The 21,595-nt window shown below is 36.3% G+C and overlaps 1 protein-coding gene across 3 annotated transcripts in view; it reads left to right on the forward strand.

Annotated features, from left to right (window-relative positions):
- PHACTR1 (phosphatase and actin regulator 1) overlaps positions 1 to 21,595 on the forward strand; it is a 1,877,004-nt gene that overhangs the window by 1,542,811 nt on the left and 312,598 nt on the right. For all 3 annotated transcript variants that reach the window (XM_044064898.1, XM_044064897.1, XM_044064899.1), the window contains one exon: positions 15,789 to 15,850. In XM_044064898.1, the coding sequence (XP_043920833.1) occupies positions 15,789 to 15,850 (62 nt within the window). The remainder of the gene's footprint in view (positions 1 to 15,788; positions 15,851 to 21,595) is intronic.

A 21,595-nucleotide genomic window follows, 5' to 3' on the forward strand; every position in this document is an offset into this window, starting at 1 on the left:
GTGTGTGTGCGTGTGTGTGTGTGTGTGTGTGTGTGTGTGTGTATCAAGCAGAAATACTTTGGCTACTGTGTTTTTGTGTGAAACAAATTTGAAATTTGTGACTTTAGTCATTATTATTGTTATTATTTACAGACATTTAAGAAGGATGCAGTCAACAATGTAGCTATAATTGTTAAGTTTGGGAATATCTGTGGAATGATTGGCCCTGCTGAGTTGATAAAGTTAAAAGTCATTAGTCTATCTTTGCAGGACTAGTGTGCATTCGTGTAAAGCAAATTTGAATATTTTACTGTGATCTTTTTTATCACAATCAGACGTGATATGTACACAGTCAATAAAGTGGCTGTAATCATTTAGTATGAATATTGGTGGATAATAATTACAGCTGCTTGAATGGCCCATTACGGATGAAATGTCCTGACATGGGTACTTTTGACATTATTGGTTCAAATATTTTGCTTTACTGCTTACTGGAAGAAAATGTTCAAAAACTAAAAATTTAAAAAACATTCTAACAAATGTTTCTGTATTAGACAAGAAATATAACTTAAAGCAATCAGGATGGTGAATGAAAAAATACATTCACTTATGCATGGTTCCAAAAATGTGTGTAAGGGTAGGAAATTGTTTGAAACCAGCCCAGGCCCAAAGGTACACTTAATCTGCCATTGATCTCACTGTAGTTATGGTGTTAATTAGAGCATCATCATATGAGCCATGCTTTTTGAGTACAACCCTTGGTGTCCTTGTTTTGTTGATTGCCGACTGTGTGTTTATTATTTGGCTTTAAATAAACTGGTCAGTGTGAATTCTGTGAATGTAATGTTAATATGTTATCTACAAATACATTTTAATTTAGCTTTCCTGGTGCAGATACACAAGTATGAAATGCACTACAGCAATCCGTCTGGTACTTAGTTCAATTAGGCTACGAGTTGTTAATGAACTGCTTCTATAGTGCATGATTTGATTTCTTCAGCCTTCGGTTTGCCTACTATGTGACTTCGCCTAAGTCACTTCAACAGACTGTGCTCCTGCATTGCTTGTGAAAAGGGGTGTATGCATCCAGTGGGCTGTCCCAGACTGTTAGCAAATACATTTGTCTTTTCAATACCTGTACCCCTCAAATCATCATTAATTAGTGCTTCACTATATGCTATTTGACTATGAATCCCACCATTTCTGTTATAGTCTAATAGGTCGCCAGATACATTTTCAATAAATGTGAGTTCCAGGGGAAGAGAAATTAAGTGTTACTCATGCTAGGTCTGTTTTCAATTAAACACTGTTTTGTTTAGGAAATGTCTGTCGATGTTTCTGTAGTAAAATATTAAATACAAGATTTAAATATAAAGGTGTGATTATTGTAAAAAGTAAAAATAAGAAAATAGTACGCACATTGACTGGCTTGAACATTTTTTTTTTCCTCGTAACTGGGGAAAGACAACCAAGTAATGGGATAATGCCATGGCTGAGGAGGGGACGTGCAATCCATTACATACCTCCCATCCATACCAAATTACTCAGATTTTACCAGTTTTGTGGTCCAAATAATGGGGTGCCACGATTCTCTAGTGGCACACCTTAATTTCCGAATTTCCCATCTTTTTATTTAAAATTTTTTTTTTTGCTTTTTTGAGCTGACGTCATCATGTACGTGATGATGTCAGCTCTATGCCAGCCTGTCAGAACTGAGCTCACGGGCTCAACAACATAACATGCATGCATTTCTGGAAGCCGCAAGGAAGTTGGAATGTTGAAACGTAACTGCAATTTATGCAGTTACTTCTAGAAATGGAAGCTGGGGCTTGGAAAGGAAGGTAAAGCAAGACTCCTGCTGGTTTATTTATTATGCTGCCAGTTTATTTATTGTGTTGCTGGTTTATGCTGCCGATTTATTTATTGTGCTGCTGGTTTATTTATTGCGCTGCTGGTTTATTTATTGTGCTGCTGTTTTTATTATTGTGCTGCCGATTTATTTATTGTGCTGCCGAGGTGCTGCTGGTTTATTTATTTTGTGTGTGTGTGTGTGTGTGTGTGTGTGTGTGTGTGTGTGTGTGTGTGTGTGTGTGTGTGTGTGTAAGTGTAAGTGTGTATATCTCTGTGCATCACTCTTAATTTCTTCCTCTTCCTCACTCATCTGAGCTTCTGTACTGGTGGCCCATTTATCTTTCCCAAAGTTGTTGATTCACTTTTAATTATGAATGGTTGTTATAAGCACAATACCCTTTTCTAATGCTCTGCACCCAGTAACACTAACCCATAAGGCTACTTTAACCTCTTTAGTAAACATCATGCACTTTCTACATTACCATTCATATACACTGATTCTTACCAGTTTGCAAAGAACACAGATAAACAAGATATAAAATCTTACAGCAGGTATGCTGACTGATAACATACCTGTTGTTTCTAATCTGACTATAAATACACAGATTCAGAATGGACAGTTCACTACCAGAAAATGGCTAATTTAATGTGTAACTGGTTCTCTTCCACAAGCTCAGTTATTATTAGTAAACAGGCATGCTGCTTTTGCAAACTGTTTTATCAATACAGTGTTCTGCAGCTGTATTATAAGGGAGATCACAAGAACTCATGCACCATATTTATTTTTTATCTGCGTTACATATCAGGCCCACATTAATCTTTTATGGACTTCTGACAGACAAATCCAGCTAGTGTTCAGATTCATATTTGTAGTGCTAACAGACTTTTTTGTTATTATTATTGCTGTTATTATTTTATATTACCATGTTAGCAATGGTAAATATAATATATAAATATATATATATCTTTATATATGTATATGTGTGTGTGTGTGTGTGTGTATATATATATATATATATATATATATATATATATATATATATATATATGTATGACTGGTTTAGTGTACCCCAACAAATGGTATATTTGGAGAACTGGGAGGAAATCTGAGTATAGAACGAACACTCTTGCAGAAAGCCAAGCATCCATGCACCACTACACCATACAAGCAGTGACTAGAGCTGGCTTTCAACAGAACATTGAATCCCAGTAGTTTGAGCAAGGGAAAAAACAGAAACAAACAAACAAACTTAGCAAGTGAGATCCACTATGTTGGCCACCTTAAAAAAAGACTGAATTTGGTCACTGATAATCATGTGGAGTTATACCAAGGCAAGCAAAGACTATAACTTTTCCGTCAGCTTAGGATTCCAACTGGGTTATGCTTTTTATTATGATGCATGTATTTAAGAAGCAATGAAAGACTGAAATATGAAAATGTATTTAGATAAGTAATCCAGATGGAATTAGACTTGCAGCGAAAGACTAGTTTTCAGTCATTTCATGAAAGACTATTTTCATTGGTTTTAATTCCAATGTTTTGCTGCTCAGATAATTGACCAGTGGAACTCTGGCCTGGATTCCAGAGCTAATAACACAAGTGTCTGTGTCTAGGACTGGAGACAGGGGGTTATGCAGTACTATATTGTTTATCTCAGCTGTTCTGAATCTTTGCAATATTAGAGATATATTGATGGAACTGTATGTTTGGAACTACAATTAAATACATGTTTTTCTACATACTATTTAAATGCCTCTTTTGACATTGCCTTAGTAAAGTTAAATGTATGTTTAAAAAATGCTTGGTGAGTACATAAGATTCTGTACTACTTCTGACTTGCAGAAAATGCATATTTATAGCAAACTGACCTGTGACACCTTGCAAGCTGAAGTATTATTTCCATAACATTATTAACCATCACAGAACTTCATTTAGTATACACACACTTATACATAGACACACACATGCACACCTTATAAACTTCAGTGTTAACACAACCACAGATACATCAATTTATATTTTGACTGCAATATCAAGTTATCTAATTTTATGTCATGTAGAAAGGTGTTTGATAGCTAAGTCACTTCTGATTTACATTACAAGATATGACACACCTACTTCTATATGGTCCTTGGTTTTCAGACATGTACCGGATGTGACCTCCTATGCTTTTTAATAAAAGGGTACTTTTGTCATAAACTGGTGAAGATGGTCAACATAAAACAAGACCAAATACTAAAGCTTCAGAATGGATCTGTACTAGGCATTCTGTCAGTTTTCCAAATACTGAATTTTAAGACATTGCCTTGATATGAGGCTTTCTGTATGTTTTTAATCAACCTTTTTTATTAGTAAGATGAAAGTCACAACATGTTTGTCCATTTTGTCCTCCAGTATTACATGGTATTATATTCAAGTGGTCCTTATGGCCATATTTTGTTTGTTTTTCAATTTGTGTTTGAAAGTTCATATCCCACAATTCAATTGGAGTGGGTGGGGTTACATAACTATGTATGCAAATGTTATGTTAATCAGCTTACATATTTGTACCTATTTTTCATGGACCTTTGTACAGATTTCTGATGTTTCCAGATTGAGAGGTATGAGGAAGAATAGTACACATCTGCTTACTTCTCAAACTCTTACATCAAGAAATCCAGACAAAACCATAAATAAAGGGGGGGGGTGGGAGACAAAAATGGGACGCATTTGAAATATTGTTCTTATAAACTTACAATAAAATGCTTTGTGTTACCATGAGTTTTCTGGAGGCTATGACATCTGAAACTCAAACGTCTGTCATTATTCAGTGAATTCAATCCTCACTGATTTGCTATAAAAATACAATGTCTATGAGGAACAAACCAAATTATTATGAGGCAAAAATCTAGATATTCTGTGAAAATCTGAATAGTTGAGAGGTATGCATGTCTGTGAAGGTTTACACAGGGAAAATACTATACATCTGCCAAGGTTTACACAGGGAAAAATTCTATGCCTGCCAAGGTTTACACAGGGAAAAATATTATGTCTGTTAAGATTTACATAGGGAAAAATAGTACATGTCTGCCAAGGTTTATACAGGAAAAATATATATGTCTGCCAAGGTTTACACAGGGAAAAATATACATGTCTGTGAAGATTTACATAGGGAAAAATAGTACATGTCTGCCAAGGTTTACACAGGAAAAATATACATGTCTGCCAAGGTTTACACAGGGAAAAATATACATGTCTGTGAAGATTTACATAGGGAAAAATAGTACATGTCTGCCAAGGTTTGTTGGTTTGGTTTTGGTGGATAGGAATTATAATGCAAATTACACTAACACGCACCTCCAAGTTTATGTATGTGCACTAAAATAATTCAGTGTCAGAAGTATTTTCTTTTCTCCATGGTTGTACAACTGTGGAGTTAGTTTATTTAAGTTACGGGTCTGTGGATAAAATCCCCTGTTTTTGGGGATGCAGAGATGCTTGCCCTGCAGCAAATTTTTTTGGGATGTATATTTAGTACATGTGATATTTTCAGTTCAAAAACCTTATTATAACACAGATTTCAGATCTAAGAAAAAGTCCTACTCCCTGCCCAAGTATCTAAATTTTTTTAAACAATTGCAATGACTGTGATTCATGTATGAGTAAAGGCAGTCTGTTTCAGTTATAAACCAACTTTGATAGATATCTAGTTCTCAGAATGGTCCTGCACCTTCCTGCCTTATAGATATAACTGACCCTCTGGTATTTTTACTTGAATTATTTAGTTCTAAATTCAGAAGCAAATGTAACTCTTCATTCATGATAGCTTTATATCGAAGGCATAATTTTCCTTGTAAATACCTATAACTAATAGAAAAAAGTCCCAGATTTTGCAATCTGGAAGTATATGAATTTTCCCTAAGATCTGTGATCCTCTTTGTGAACGTTCACTGTATGCCATCAAGTACTAACAGATCACATTTACCTAACATATTATTTTCAATAACTGGGCTCACACATTTGATAAAAAATGTTTTGTTAAGCATTCCTTATTCTTGGCATCAAAGTTCCTGAAAATTAACCCAATAACTCTAATAGCCTTTACTTTAATAACTTAAACATGCTTCCTATAACTTAAATTGTTACTATTACACCAAAGTCTTTATATTCCGACAATTATTTCAGTTCAGTCTGTCCCAATTTAATGACAATATTAATATTTGATTTGCCAAAATATAAAGTTACACTTTTTCTGTGTTAACTTTCATCCCTTTTTGTTTTAACCGGAACATAATCTGGGTTATGCACTAATTAAAATATTCAACAACTTTTAAGGAATTTACCGTACTTCCCTGGGTTATGCACTAATTAAAATATTCAACAACTTTTAAGGAATTTACCGTACTTCCCTGGGTTATGCACTAATTAAAATATTCAACAACTTTTAAGGAATTTACCGTACTTCCCTGGGTTATGCACTAATTAAAATATTCAACAACTTTTAAGGAATTTACCGTACTTCCCTGGGTTATGCACTAATTAAAATATTCAATAACTTTTAAGGAATTTACCGTACTTCCCTGGGTTATGCACTAATTAAAATATTCAACAACTTTTAAGGAATTTACCGTACTTCCCTGGGTTATGCACTATATTAACCCTTTGTAATCTACCATCTAACCAGTTAGAAAGCAAATGTACCAAACAGGAATTAATGAAATGCTCCTGCATGACTTCAGTAATAATATGAAGTGGTGTGCTATCAAAGGCTTTAGACAAATCCATATAAGCAGCAACTACAGATAATACTAAATCTAATGCCAGTCAGACTGCATCATAAAAATGTACCAAATAAGAAAAAGCAGAGTGATCCTTCATGAAGCCGTGCTGAGATCAATTAATTAAACCACTCTGAAGTACTTCAATAATAATTTATATTGATATTTAAATTTATAAACACCAGTGATAAAAGTAAGGCTCCTAGCATTTGCCTAATACATTTTCAATTTTTTTCTTTAGTATTCCATTGACATTTCTAACTACATAGCTGATGTTGTCCAGTGTCCACAAAAATAGCATAGCTGGAGACCATCATTATCAAATAATTTCTTATATGTCTTAAAATCTTCGTATAGTCTAATAAAATCTGGCCTTATTATACTGATAATCTGTTAAAGCTAAGGAAGGTAGACTTTCAGAAATACAAAAACGAGTCTCATTTTCCCTTAATCTCATAAATTTGTTGTACCAATCCACACATATACTTCAAAGGAGTCTTGCTTAAATCATTTACACCAAGATGTATAATACATTCATAAGAATGCATGCCTTTTTAACATTTGTAAACAAAAATGGATATCCTGTAATTTACTCCCACAGTAAATACCTAAAGTACACAGTGGTCTAATATATTTCCTTATCACAGAATCACTGATTGCTAATACCACTGACCTCTGACCCTTTGTTTGTTCCATATGCTGGTAACTAGTTTTAAAATTTCCACCAACTGCTCTTTTCTTTATCCTGCTATTCGTAGTTATAGTGTCCAAAACTATTTTCCATATGATCACTATTCCTGATAGTTTACTTCTGTTCCTTACACACCGAATCATTTAAACATTCAACACACTCATTTCTTATAACAAAAGCTGGCAGTCTGTTTGTGTCTCTATGTTTGTAAATATTTTTGTACTATGAACTGTCTTCTCCTTACTCCCATCACCTTCCCTCACAGTCCATAAATAATCTGTTTGCACACCCAAGTTTCACATAATTATTAGACATTTTGGTGTCAATGAACTATCCTCTGTTTGAATTACCTGATTGTTGGTCCAGATTTCTTTAGATCACCCTTCCTTAGACCCTGTTTTGAAATTACCTGTGAAAAGTTGATTCATTCTATCATTCTCTGAATAGTCACCAGTCAAGCCAGTCTCCCTTCTAATGCCTTCAATTTCTGCTTCCTAATCTAAATTACTACATTTTATATGCATATTGATGTGACGATCAACAACATTTTGCTTTATAACACTATACATCTTACAGCAATAGCGTTGTAAGACAGCCTTTTCCTCCAAAAGGAAATTGTAACCAAGAACTACCTAACTTATCTGTAGATACACATATAATGTAATATCAAAGAATTACAATTTTGATAACACCCAAACCTGATTAAGATTTTTCTTCCACTTGCACCTATTGGGCCTCGCACATCGCATTTCGATGCTAGGCACGTCTTAATATCACACACAGCATGTGACTGGTCTTTGCTCGTGACTAATTGCACGGAGTTCCATTTTAAATACCCAAAACTGCCTAATGTTTGACAATAGCTGTACAAGCTTCATGCCCTCCCCTTTTAAATGTAAAAAGAAAATGAAAAAATGTACAAAGACTTTCTCTTACAGTTGAGTGTTAAATTCATTTCAGTGTTTTGTGGTTTAGATGAAATGAGTTTTTTGATCAAATGAATCACTGTTTTAGATATATATAACTATATATAGATATATAAATATATACAGATACACACACACACAGTGGGAGAGAGAGAGAGAGAGAGTGTGTGTGTGTGTGTGTGTGTGTGTGTGTGTGTGTGTGTGTGTGTGTGTGTGTGTGTGTGTATGTTTGTGTGTGTCTACGTGCATGTTTACTAAAACTGCTTGACAGATTTATTAAACTTACTTGCTGGTTCAATATTGCAAATCGGAATATCTTTAGACTAATTACATTATTATTTTTTTCCACTGTTCCTTGCACAGTATTACTCAACATCCTAGATATCTGTGAAGACACCTTGGAAGTTCCTAAATCCACTGTAAATAGCCAAGCTGTAGTTTAGCCAAGCTGTAGTTACTACTTGTGAAGTAGCTGCCAAGGGAACACAAATATCTGAGTGCCTCCTTGTATCTTACTTGATGTTGAAGTATGGGGTTAATTCTGCAAGGCCTGAACAGCTGACAGATTATCTTTATGTTATGACTGTTGTGTGATAGATCCTGCTTTTGGCTGTCTTTCACAATAATGCCTAAAAAATGGTGATTAGTATTAATTTTTGCAAGGCAGGCGCACTCATCAGCCTACTGAACATCATGATGGAAGTGTTGGAACATGTTTCTCAAGGCACATGCCAATGTATGAAGAGTACCCTCTCTATTCTGTGTTCTGTGCCTATCTTTAGTAAATAGTAGTATAACTGAGAGGATGATACATAACACAGTTAGAGTAACGGCATACAGTGGATATAAAAAGTGTACACACCCCTGTTGAAATGCCAGGTTTTTGTGATATAAAAAATGAGACCACGATAAATCATTTCAAAACTGTTCCCACCTTTAATGCGACCTATAACCTGTACAATTCAATTGAAAAACAAACCAATCTGTTAGGGGAAAAAATATAAACAATAAAAAATGTACAATAAGTTGGTAGCATAAGTGTGCACACCCTTAAACTAATACTTTGTTGAAGCACCTTTTGATTTAATTACAGCATTCAGTCTTCTTGGTTACACATCTGCCATCAATTAAAGAGACTTTGATTATCCCCAAATAAAGTTCAGCTGTCCTAGTAGGATTTTCCTGAGATTTACTCAGTTGCCTGCTACAGCAAAAGCCATGGTTCGCAGAGATCTTACAAAGCATCAAAGGGATCTCATTGTTAAAGGTATCAGTCAGGAGAAGGGTACAAAAAATTTCCACAGCGTTGGATATACCATGGAACACAGTGAAGACAGTCATCAAAAAGTGGAGAAAATATGGGGCAACAGTGATATTGCAAAGAACTGGATGTCCCTTCAAAACTGATGAAAAGACAAGATGAAAACTGGTCAGGGAGGCTGTCAAGAGACCTACAGTAACACTGAAGGAGCTGCAGGAATTTCTGGCAAGTACTGGTTGTGTACTACATGTGACAACAATCTCCTGTATTCTCTATATGTCCTGACTATGGGGTTTTTGTAAGATGGAAGCCTTTTCTTACACAAAAAAAAATCTAGGCCCAGCTAAAATTTTCAAAACAATACATTAAGTCTCCCAAAAGCATGTGGGAAAATGTTTTATGTCTAAATGAGACCAAGGTTGAACTTTTTGGCCACAATTCCAAAAGGTATGTTTGGCACAAAAACAACACTTTGCATCCCCAAATGAACACCATCCCCACGGTGAAGCATGGTGGTGGCAGTATCATGCTTTGGGGTTGCTTTTCTTCAGCTGGAACTGGGGCTTTAGTCAAGGTGGAGAGAATTATGAACAGTTCCAAATACCAGTCACTTTTGGCCCATAATCTTCAGGCATCTGCTAGAAAGTTGAAGATGAAGAGGAATTTCACTTTTCAGCACAACGATGACCCCAAGAATACATCCAAATCAACAAAAGAATGGCTTCACCAAAAGAAAATTAAAGTTGTGGAATGGCCCAGCCTGAGCCCAGACCTAAATCCAATAGAAAATCTGTGTGGTGACCTAAAGAGGGTTGTGCACAAGAGATTCCCTCGCAATCTGACAGATTTGGAGCACTTTTGCAAAGAAGAGTGGGCAAATATTGCCAAGTCAAGATGTGCCATGCTGATAAACTCCTACCCAAGAAGACTGAGTACTGTAATTAAATCAAAAGATGCTTCAACAAAGTATTAGTTTAAGGGTGTGCACACTTATGCAACCAGCTTATTATATATTTTTTATTTTTTATATGTTTCCCTTAACAGATTTGTTTGTTTTCCAATTGAATTGGACAGGTTATAGGTCACATTAAAGGTGGGGAAAGTTTTGAAATTATTTATTGTGGTCTCGTTTTTTTATCACAAAAACCTGGCATTTTAACAGGGGTGTGTACACTTTTTATATCCACTGTATATTTGCAGCTTGGATGTTACCCAGGTCTGTCTTTGTACCACTACAGAGAATATTGGCAGCTTTATAGGCCTTAAAAATAATAGGTTTCCTTGATGTATTTTGTAGGGTGACCAAGACTTTAAAATATCTCTCACATGGCTTCACAACCAATGGAGTCAAATACATATGGTTGGAATAGCACTTTAGGCACAAAAGAGGGATTAGTTATCAAAGAAACCCTTTCCCTATTGAAAATAAAATAGGGATAACTCTCCATAAGACCCCCTTATATAAATATGTGTGTTGAAAGCCTAATTGAAAATAAACATCTCCTTGACATTTATGTGCTAGCATCTGTCCTTGGTGTCTCACCTTATCCCTCCTGAAACTGTTCTCCAAGGGAAGTCTGAAGTATCTGTGATGACTGATTGCTTTGGAGCAGGGAAGGGGAAGAGGAGACCCGGATTTCCCAGATATCTGTCTCCATCAAATGATTTCTTTTCTGACAAACACCAGCACTGGAATTTTAAAAGATAAAAGGTGTGGATGCTGGGACCATAGACATTTCCAATGCCACTTTATCTTTCTCATGTGGAGTCCTGCCAGGTTTAACATGAGAATTACAGATGCCATGAGAACCAAAGTCCTGAGGTATCCCTTCACACTGACTAAAGTTTCAGTGGAAAACCTAAGAAATAGATCTAGATAAAGATCTATTTTCCTGTGGAAGAAAAGCTCTTCAAACTGAGGTTTCAAGTTGACATAACAGGAACATGTTGGTGAGCATGTTAAAGAGGAGGTGATCAAAGACAATGTCTTTTGGTACACCAATATCCTCCCAAACAAGCTTCATGAAGAATCATTTTACTTTTACTAATTTGGCAATTCCAGCTTGAGTAAGAGATCTCTCACCCAAAAGAGTGATTCCTGACACTTTGAAACAGATTCTGCAAAGATAAGTAAGTTGTCTAAATTGGAAAAATGTGGATAACCTGTAGACTGCAATGAGCTACAACCAGAGCTAGATATTCTTTGAACACTCTTGGTGCAATGGATAATATAAAGGGTAAGGCAGATAACTGATAATGTGATCCAGGCACACAAATCCTTAAGAAATGTCTGAAGTCTAGATGACCAGGGATGTGATGATAAGCATTTTTGAATTCTACAAAATCACCAGAGTTGAATGAAAAGACGAATACTGATTGTACATTGAAAATGAAAACTGCAAAATGATATGTTAAACATATTTGCTTTAAAATGTATTACCATTGTGAAATATATTTAGTATGTTTTGTAATTAAATTGTGTGACCAAAACGTGTTGAATTGCAGAACCTATAACTTGTTATTTTAAAAAGAGGAGTGAATGGAAGTATGTTTATTCTGAAGTTCTAATAAGTGTGCAGACCATACCTCTCAAGCTGGAAACATCAAAAGTCTGGGCAAAGGACAATGAAAAATAGGTACAACGGGCCAAACATCTGTACGCTGATTAATATAAAAGTTGCATACATAATTATGTAACCCCACCCACTCAAATGGAATTGTGAGATACCAACTTTTAAGTGCAAACTGAAGAACAGACAACCAAAATATGATCATGAAACACAAAATAAGCAGAATAACAATAGTGTTTTATTTATATTAATATTTGAACTTGTGCAAAACTAAAATACAGTTTTCTTTTATAAAAATAAAATTAACTGCAGCTCAAGCACCAAAATGAAACATTTCCCCCAGGCTCAGTTTTGATTAGTTTCTCCTTAATTCCCAATGTAAACTAAACTTTAATATAGTCTCGGTAACATGTTATTACTGTTAAAAGTAATTAGAATTTGGATTTGAAGTTAATGAAAATGCAGTCAGGTCAGTAGTGTAATTCATTGGCCATTATATTTTACTAACAGAAAATTAAGTGACACAATAAACTTGTGCATTAGTTTCTTATGATTAAACATTTTATTCTACTCAAATATGTGTCAACAAATCAATCAGTTACAGACAGAAAAAGTACAATTCTGGATGCGGTTTAATTTCTGTAATTACACTGTTCATTATTATTTAATTACCCTGCTTATTATTCTACAGGGGCAGAGCAGCACAAATACATTCTTCTCAAATAAAACTTTGCTAACACTAAATGGTCTTAAAAGTCTTAGAAGGAGACAGGAAAGGGGGATGAAAGTAAAATAAATGCATATGAGATTGTTTAGAGACAGTTATGAAGGTTAACTTAACACCTTTTGTCATTATCCTGGGTAGTAAAACCAGATTGCCTATACCAGGACTTTTTGCGCAACTCTAGCAAAAGACTCTACCATAGCATCACATTGCAAAACTTAAGACAGCAATATTAGAATAGGATATGGACAGCCATTTTAGATGTGGCCCTGATTTTATAAGTAATCTTTCTATATAATGTTTATTTATATAAGGAAACTGTAATATATTGATATAAAATGACTATGTCCCTGTTTCCAGCTTTCAGCTGTCTGATTTCACCCACATCACCAGTAAAGCTAGTTCCCTCTTAATTTACTATACCATTGCCCTTTAAATTGCTTTGATTAGAAACATATAAGTAAACAACTCTTTATTACAAAACTTTTTCCAAATCTGCGTCATTTGTACCCATTTCTTATGTGTGTAATCATTTAATTTGTTGTGGCATTGTTATCTTGTTGACATTACAATAATTGCAATGTGATAGAAAATTAGTTTTAAAATATAAATGACATAATTGTTCAAGTGACATTTCTAAAATGTGTCCTCTGTGTTAACATGGTGTGATTGTAAGCTTTAATATGACATTTTCATTGCTTCTGGGCAATAACTTAAAGGCAAATACACTAAAACTGAATGTTTGTACAAATACATAAACGACCCACTGTATTTGGTCATTTTCACAGATGAATCTCGACCTATCTATATGTAGCTACTAGCATTTCCACAATTCAGTAAATAATGCACTGGATTTGAATCATTCAATGGATACAAAATCCAGCTTTAAGCATTTGTCAGGATCTGACCTAGTCCATGGTTTTCAGAACCGTAACAGAGTGAAGATAAATTGCAGGCATTTTTTTACTTCCTTGGGAAGATCATATTTAAAAAAGAGTCTATAAAAAACACCAACAGTATCCTATAATCTAGTGTTACAACATTCTTAATAGTCAGTTTAAAATGGCCATATTTTGAAGACTGTAGCAAAAATATTCTGTTTCCTGGTAACTGAAATCAAAGACCCTTGGCTCATGACAAATCTCTTTATAGATTATGCAACTTTGTGTAGTGTGCCCAAGTACATACCCCAACTTATTGCTACATCTTGAAATACATACTGTATATAATCAGTCCCATCTCCTACTGCCCTGTTGTTATGTTGCAAAGGCACAGAGCTGCTTTTAACTTATCTCATTTGTACTCCCATGCTGGACAAGAAAAAGGGATAGATTCCTCTCCCACCTCTCCCCCAATGTTGTCATGCCTCCACTACTTGTCTGTTCATATATGACGTCCTTAGGTATCATCCATATCCTTGCTACCACTTTCATAAGGTAATCATATACCTGTACCAAATTCTCATATACACTCTGCATCAGTTCTATGTATTAATTGTGTTCCCTATCTCCCTTCCCACACTGGCAGGTCTCCAGCACTGCTTCTGTATAGCAATGACTCCTTCCAATCATTAAGAGTATCCCGGCCTGCCAGCAGTTCCACACAGCAATGAGTACCTTCCCACCTCTTATGCAACCTCTCTGCTTCGAACGTGCTTCTTTATATCGGGATGTAAATTCATACAAGTAAAGCTTCCAAGATGTTGCAGCTAACTTGGAAATTTGTTCAATACAAAATACATGCCTTTATAGTTATGCAGTTTGCAGTCATCAGTCATGATATACATTCTGAATTCAAGTAGATGTAGCAACATTTAAACTTCACTTGAGAAAAGGATAAAATTGGTTGCTGTTGGCACATAAAACATCGAGTGCCAGCCCAGATGGCCATAAATACATCTCATAATCTCTCTCTCTTAACCTCAAAAAAAAAAAAAAAAGCACTAACAGCTGCATTGCATTGCACTTCTTTTTGTTTTTTAATTCTTTCTTTTATGGTACAGTACCTGAGAGCCGGGGGAAGAGCTGGGTCTGGTGGTGCTGCTGGTGGTGATATGTTTTCATCTTTGACTTTGTGATGACTGCTGCTGCAGACTTGCTGGAATAAGTGCACTGGCTGTCTGTCTGCACTTAAGTACACTAACGTGAGTGAACCATGAACAGCTTGCCTGCAAGTGTACTTGCTTGGTAGGTAAACAAACACAGTAGTACACACACCCCCTCAAGCCCTCAGCCATATTCCGACAGGCTGGCAGTCTGCTCACAACACTGACATCATTGCGCATGCCCTCCACATGATGTCAGCAAAAAATTGAAAAATAAAAAATTCAGAAATTAAAGGGGCCACTCGGGAATTCATGGCACCCCATTATTCTGACCTCAAAACTGGTAAATACCGAGGAATATGGAATCGTTTAGAGGTCTGGTGCGGACAAAAGATGTCAGTCACACTATGCAGTCTGGTTTCTCTTTGTCAGTTCTGAGTGTGACCTTCGGTTTTTGGTTATTATATCTAGAATGCAAGGCTAAATCTTAGGTCAGGAATCCTAGCACCAAGCCTAAATTATAGCAGTTGAGAGGAATGCCATCAGGCTTCAAAGAAAAGGTAAATATCATTATTAACTGAAAAACTATTTAAAGTTTATTCATTTGAAGGCAATGTAATAAATATCTGTTTATTAAATCAGAATACAGAATATACAGACATTAGAGAACTATGCTGAAAAAAGTATTGCTGGAGTAAATGAGCCCTGAGTATGTAACCAATATTTGTAGGACACCATCTTTAATGAAAGTGTCTCATTGCAGCATGATACACGACTTCTACACATTTCCTTGCCTCCTCAAGTGGAAACTGTTGAATTACTTTGGTGACCCACTTCTACCTTAAGATATATGACACATACAAAAAGTGTTTTCTGAAAGAAGGGTGCATATATGTCTTTTAAATGAAGTCAAACTTGATAAATGAAATGCGAGCAACACAGAAACATTTAAGTACTAAAATGTATTTTTCATTTTTTTTTTAGCAAGAAATGAACAAGAAGAGCAGGAAGAGAAATGTGAAATAAAGAGAAGATTAACATGGAAGGTAGGTGCCGATTTTATGTAAACAAAAATTGCTATCCTACAGACAGCTAAGAGGTGACCTGTGTTTCACATACAAGGCATCCTCTGATCCAAAACTAATAGACCTACTGCACATCAACAAGTCAAATGGCATCAGAAATATTCCGTCTACGCATATAAACATCTTCTGCAACATCAACATAATATTTTGGAGGGACAGGTATATCTCGCAGAGGAATTAGCTGCGTTGGAACAGACTCCCCATCCACATAAAACAAAAAGTTTGTCACTGTCCATACTTAAGCACAACTAGGATCTATGGATGGGAAACCACAAATTTACCCCAGGACTGCCCCCATACTACTAACGGGCAGAGGTATCTTCTAAATGCTTTATTTCATGCATGGGTCCCTCAAATTTTCCATAGTATGATCCCAGTTATTCTCATTAGAGGTATTATATAATTATCGACCATGGGATGGGTAAGGTCAGTCCCAAACCAAATGTGATAGGTTAATCTGAGCACAAAAGGGAAATTAGCCAGGCTTAAAATGGCCCACAAGGGCAGCTGACTTGGTACTTACTTATGAAACTATAAAAATGGTTGCATTACAATCTTACACAAGAATTTCAAACATTATCATCAACTGCACTGTGCAATTACTTCACAGCATCTATAATATTAGCTTTTCTGTGTGTGTCTGTGTGTTGTTACTTTTGATGATGCAACCAATAGAACTCTTTAAAAAAGTCATTCTGCAATTCACAACATTCCCTCCCTGAACAGCCTAATAACTGTCTCATCTGTATAGCTAAAACAGAGTTCTTTTCATATAGCATACATAAACAATAACACATACTGTACAGTATGACGTGGTCAAGCAACTACTAAGGTGGTATAAAGAAGCCCCATATCAAATTATGTACTTCATGCATCCTAATATTAGTATTACTATAGTCCAAGAGATGAGTTTCAGATGGCAATGTGGTAAGGGAATCATACATTAACACAATCCAGAAATTCTACAGAGACATCTTTAAATACCGTTGGTAGGGTGAGTACTCAGGAATCATTCAAGATTTATCAACAATGGAAAAAAAGGTGATTATGTTATATGATATTTCATAATAAAGGGAACAAACTCCTATATACCTAGACAGGACAATGTAAAAAGAATAGTTGTGTGGCTCCCATGAAAGAAATTACAGGTATGAAAGATGCTTTTATCAAATTTGGAAAAGCTTTAAATAAGTTTGCAAACATCTTAGCTCATGTTGTGACCAAAGAATATTTTTCTTAATGAATGCTACACTGAAGCAGGGGGAATCACAAATTTGTATTTATTTATTCTATTGTATTATATTTTAGTTTAGTTTGTTTACTGAGGTACAACACTTGGGCCAATTTCAGGCTCATCCCTCAATAACACAAAGAAGAAACAATTTAAAACACAAACAAAAAGTATGAGGAAGAGCTAAGGATATGTAAGCAGTCAGAAAAAGATATATAATTTTATAAAAAAACAAAACAGTAACCGTTAATGTGGCTTATTAGATATGGTTTATCTTTTTATTAAATTAAATCTTTGAGAAAGGAATCATGCCAACTTCTTTGGAAATTATATACAGGAAATGCAAAACGGTATCAGTATCAGAATAGGAGAATGCTAGGGTAAACTCATGAAAATGGAAATGAGAGTCTGGAGCTTCATATGTCCCCCACCTTGGTTATATGGGTATACATGTGTTTCACCCTACCACATATGGCTGCTTACATTTAAGATAACTCTGTGGGTTTGAGGAATGAAGTCCTTATGCCACAGATGACCCGAGTTTGAATCGTGGCTTGGAAATCTGTAGAAGCTGACCAGAGAAGATTGGAGAGGTCAGCTGCTGACGGCTCATCCTGAGGAGGCAGCTCTGGCTCACCACAAGGGTGATGCTTAGTGGGAACACATAGGTGTTACCCTGTAGAGTTTGAACAGTGCTTTGATAGCACGGTTCCAGCATCATCTCACTTCAACACAGAGCAATTGCCGAGCTCAGAGGGGTGCAACTGGAAGGGGGGAGGATAGGCTGCTTCCCAAGGTCCAGCAATCTGACCCACCCCCTGCCATTCAGTTCTCACTGAGGAATGGGGCATGCAGCAAAAAATACACCATAATAATCTCACCTATCCTAGGAATGTCCAGCACCTGTACCCTCACAACAAATGATCTGAACAGCTGGTTGCAATGGAGCTATTGGGAAAGGTCCTGGGAGTGCAAAAATGTAATAGATCGCTTATGTTTATCCCAGGCACAGCAGAAAGGAGGATCACAAGAGATCATAGTAGAAGATTTCCTTCAACATATAATGGAGAAAATATTTTTTTTTACAAAATGCTCATATCAGTGTTAATCAAGTCATAAGTGATAAGTACATAAACATTTTGGTAACTTACTCTGAAGAATGAAGAAAAAAGTTTTGCTCTGAAAGAAATGCTAATGTCAAGTACCAAAGCTATAGCAGTTATTAATGAAATCTGGCAAGGAGATTTTGACTTGGCTCCTTTATTGAAACATGACCTATCAGGAACACTTGTGTCACATTTCAACTATAGCCTCAAAACAGGTTTGGTACTACGGCAATGGAGGGCTGCAATGGTTATCCCACTTCACAAGTGTGGACCATCAACTGACCCTGGAAACTACAGGCCTATTTGTCTGACTAGTCTAATATGCAAAGCCATGGAATGAATTATTGTATAAATGGTCAACAAAGTCATAAGCAAAATTCAGACACTGGATCCAACCCAGTTCTTTTCTTTGTCAAGGGAAGGACATGCCTACTAAATCTGGTGGACTTCTTTGAGAAGGTTACCAAGGCAATGGATGAGGGGAAAATGGTGCATAGTGCCTACCTGGACCTGGCTAAGGTGGTCTTTGACACAATAATCCACTCAGGTTTAGTTGACAAACTCATCAAACTGGGCATAAACCCCTACATAACTTGTTGAATTGCCAGCTGACTGACAGACAGAACCCAGGAAGTCAGGATTGGTGATACCACCTCCATTAAGAGGCTGGTTGCCACCAGGGTACATCAAGGCTCCATGCTGAGACCCCTCCTATTTGGCATCTACTTCTTAGAGGTAAAGGCTAATGTCAGGGGCATTTGACCGACCAAGTTCACAAATGACTGCAAATTTGAAGCTATTGTAGATACCTGTCATGACACAAATGTCATACAAGAAGGTCTAACACAGAGAAGTGACTGGTGCCAAAGTCTTGGACTAATACTCAATGACAAGAAATGCCTTATAGTGCCTGTAGAGAAAACTGCCACGCAAGCTAATTACTCCATTGGCAAAACACCTGTTAAGAGTTGACATGGTAGTCAGGGATCTGAGGACATATGTAGAAAATAGTCTGGCCTTTGACTAATATGTGGCTAAGGTAGTAAGAAAATTATTCTATGTTGTCCAACTTATAAGTAAGGGCATCACATCCAGGCCCAAAGAAGTCATAGTGCCACTTTATTCAATGCTTATCAGACCCATCATTGAATATAATGTCCCCTTCAGCATGGACCTGACCAGACATATGCAACAGTTGGAATGCCCACAAAAGGTTCCTCACCAGGAGAATCCAGGGTTTAAACATAGTGTCCTGTGCAGATCACCTTAAAGTCCTGTCTCTATACTCTGTCTCCTACAGGTTACTGAGGGTCTATGTTACATGAACGAACAATCAAAATGTCGAGTACAACATACTCGACAACCTTTGATCCATCGTTCATGTAATCGGAGACTCCAAATGCCGAAATTTGGAGTTCCAAAATGTTTTGGTCGGCCATCCTAGTCAGTGTAGTGTGTAATGTAGACATGCTACACTGTTCGGAATGGCTAGGTAAGAGGCTGCTTTGTTTAATATACCAACTCTGAGATCGCTGTACATTGGGGAAAGGGCAATTTCCCAGTAATCGCTTGTTTGTGTATGTGTGTAAGTGTTTGAATGACGTGAGTGTGTAGGGGTTTGTATGTATTGGTTGTATGTGTGTGTTTTGTATGTTAGTGTAGGGAAGGTGTGGGACAAACAAAATCTTTCAATTTTGTTTGTTTCAGGCTTTTAAGGTTTCGAGGTTTTGAACTTACGATCATAGTATGTCGAGTATGTTGTACTGATCGTTCGTTCATTTAACATAGACCTGTTACTGAGAGGCAGTCTATGCTTGGCACACAAGGCATCCTCAGATCCAGATCGGATGGACCTTTTGCACATATGCAAAATAAACAGCATCAGAACCACTAGATCCAAGGATTTAAGTTTTACTTGTGACATAAGAAAGACATGTTGGTGAGACAGATGAGAGTCTGAGAGGATCTCTGTACTCTGGAATAGGCTCCCTATCCATGTGAAACTTAGTCCATCCCTAACCTTATTTAAGTGTAACCTTGACAGGTGGATGGGAAGTTGGAAATTCTTCCCAGGTCTGGCCTCTATGTCTCTGATGGACAGAGGCAGGCAGTAATGCCCAATCTAACATAACCACACACACATAACCTCTAGAAATTTCGTAATTAACATATCCCCTCCTAATGAACACCCATGATATATAGGGACACAATTGGGTTGAATTGTATAACTATTATTATAATGGCCTTGTTGGTCCTTAGTCTAGTATATATCTCTGAACCTATAGGTTCATAGGTTGGTACTAGGCTATCAGCCCTAGGGCCTATACAAGCCTAGCCATAACAATTCCCTGGCTATTTCTTCCCACACTATTTACTTCCCCGGACCCCTGTCTAGCAGGGCGACTGAAGTGATCCCTGGGATGAACTTCCTTTCTCCCATCCAATCATCAAGGTTCCTTTTGAAGAACTTTATTTTGAAGACTACAATACCTATTTCTATAACAGGCATTACAAAATAGGCCATGGTGGAGCTGCCATGATTTTACTCAAGGAACTGTTATTCATAAAGAGCATAACACTTGTTAATGACATAAATCAATAAACATTCAAGTATAGGATTAAACTGTGTTCAAAATAAAGGCACTCAAGCTGACCATTTTTCTTTAAACATCAATGAAGAAGAAATGTAGCTTGCATTTGTGGAAGTTTATAGACCCTAAAAGTCCAACTTGTTTGAAGTGGAAGAGGTAATGAGTCACATCTATTCCATCCACACATAATTCAGATAACAGCACATCGGAATCAAACCTTCCTTGCAGCTGCTGGGGAATACTATGTACTTTCAGCAACCTGAAGAAACAGCTGACTACCTCAGCAGAGAAGAATAAGTTAGAATGACTTTTAGGGAACTTTCTAGGAACAGTTAACACTTTTGAAATAATGTATAATCCTGACTGTCAGGGTATTAACTTCTGTCATATATTATCCCCTTTAACTGGCTGTGATCACTTTGTCATTGTATCTAACTGGTGACCTTGTTTAAATTCTAAATATAATAATTTTTCAGAGGTGCTGGTAACATATTACAAAGGAGGCAGACATTATTTCAACACGATAAACTGGCCTAATGCCTTTAGGGGAACAGATGTGTTAAATATATGTGAATATTTAAGAAACTGTATTCATAAATTTAGGAAAACTAAGAAAGCAATAACTGAAGGAAGAAGGTATGCTATACTGTATTGTGGAATCAGTGCTGGGACTAAAATACTAATTAAACTAAGGCATGAGAAGTTCAAGAAATGGAGGACAGGAATACATAGAGTATTAAAAAGGCAAATAAAAAAATCCTGCTACGCAGATAAAATC

This window comes from Protopterus annectens, chromosome 3.part0 (genome assembly GCF_019279795.1).
Source record: "Protopterus annectens isolate FY-2018-M chromosome 3.part0, PAN1.0, whole genome shotgun sequence".
Taxonomy (NCBI): domain Eukaryota; kingdom Metazoa; phylum Chordata; order Ceratodontiformes; family Protopteridae; genus Protopterus; species Protopterus annectens.